Source organism: Apteryx rowi, unplaced genomic scaffold (genome assembly GCF_003343035.1).
Source record: "Apteryx rowi isolate R43461 unplaced genomic scaffold, aptRow1 scaffold_2458, whole genome shotgun sequence".
In the NCBI taxonomy this organism is placed as follows: Eukaryota; Metazoa; Chordata; class Aves; order Apterygiformes; family Apterygidae; genus Apteryx; species Apteryx rowi.
In genome coordinates, this window is record NW_020448817.1 from 3454 (window position 1) to 4790 (window position 1337).

The 1337-nt window shown below is 58.2% G+C and overlaps 1 protein-coding gene across 1 annotated transcript; it reads left to right on the forward strand.

Annotated features, from left to right (window-relative positions):
• Positions 1-227: 227 nt before the first annotated feature.
• On the forward strand, positions 228-1329 carry LOC112966494 (transmembrane protein 145-like; the record flags this gene model as incomplete). Its single annotated transcript, XM_026066661.1, has 3 exons — positions 228-314; positions 413-514; positions 1250-1329. Coding segments are annotated over 3 exons (269 nt in total), but the record flags the coding sequence as incomplete, so codon positions are not given.
• Positions 1330-1337: the final 8 nt, after the last annotated feature.

Consider the following 1337-nt stretch of genomic DNA (forward strand, 5'->3'; position numbering starts at 1 on the left):
GGGGGTTATACTGGGGGGGGTGATACTGGGAGCAGGGGGGTGATAACTGGTGCACGTTTGGGGGAGTTATACTGGGAATAGGGGGATGATACTGGGAGGGGGGGTGATACTGGTGCACATTTGGGGGCTGCAGGGTCTCGGCACCTTTTGGGGGGTGTCCGCACGGGGCCGGCTGGGGTAGGGGGGTCCCGTGCCCACTCCCCCCCCCCAATATCCCCCCCATCCAGGACTGCCTGGCGAAGGAGTCGGTGATCCGGCCGGAGAACAACCAGGTCATCAACCTGACCACGGCATACGCCTGGTCCGGCTGCCAGGTGAGCGGGTCTGGGGGGGCCGCGGGGGGGCCGGGGGGGCCATGGCACTCACCGGCCCCATGTTGTCCCCCCGCCGGTGTCTTCCCCCCCCGGCGCAGGTGCTGCTGCAGGACTCGGTGCGGTACCTGAGCTGCGCCAGTGGCCGCAGCTTCCGCTCCGTGCGGGAGCGCTGGTGGTACGTGGCCCTCAGCAAGTGCGGGGTGAGTGGCCTCATCCTCCTCCTCATCGTCCCTGTCTTCATCCCCTTCCTTGTCTTCTTTCTCGTCTTCTTCCCCGTCCTGTCCTCCTTGTCCTTGTCTTCATCTTCTTCCTCATCTTCATCCCTTCATCCTTTGCATCCTCGTCATCTTCATCCTTATCATCTTCCTCCTTGTCCTTGTCCTGTTCTCCTTGTTCTTGTCTTCATCTTCTTCCTCATCCTCATCCCAGCATCCTTGTCATCTTCATCCTTGTCCTGTCCTTGTCTTCGTCCTGTCCTCCTTGTCCTTATCTTCTTCCTCATCTTCATCCCTTCATCCTCCTTATCCTCATCCCAGCATCCTTGTCATCTTCATCCTCATCCCGTCCTCCTTGTCCTCGTCCCATYCTCCTTGTCCTTGTCTTCATCTTCTTCCTCATCCTTATCCCTTCATCCTCCTCATCCTCATCCCAGCATCCTCATCATCTTCATCCTCATCCCATCCTCCTTGTCCTCGTCCTGTCCTCCTTGTCCTCATCTTCATCTTCTTCCTCATCCTYATCCCTTCATCCTCCTCATTCTCATCCCTTCATCCTCGTCCCATCGTCCTTGTCCTCGTCCTCGTCCCTTCATCCTCCTCATCCCTTCATCCTTGTCCTCACCCCTTCATCCTCATYCTCATCCTGTTCTCTTGTTCATCTTCACCCCTTCATCCTCGTCCCCATCGTCCTCCTCATCCTCCCGTTCCCGTGCTCAGGGCGACGGGCTGCAGCTGGAGTACGAGATGGTTCTCACCAACGGGAAATCCTTCTGGACCCGGCACTTCTCCGCTGACGAGTTTGGTG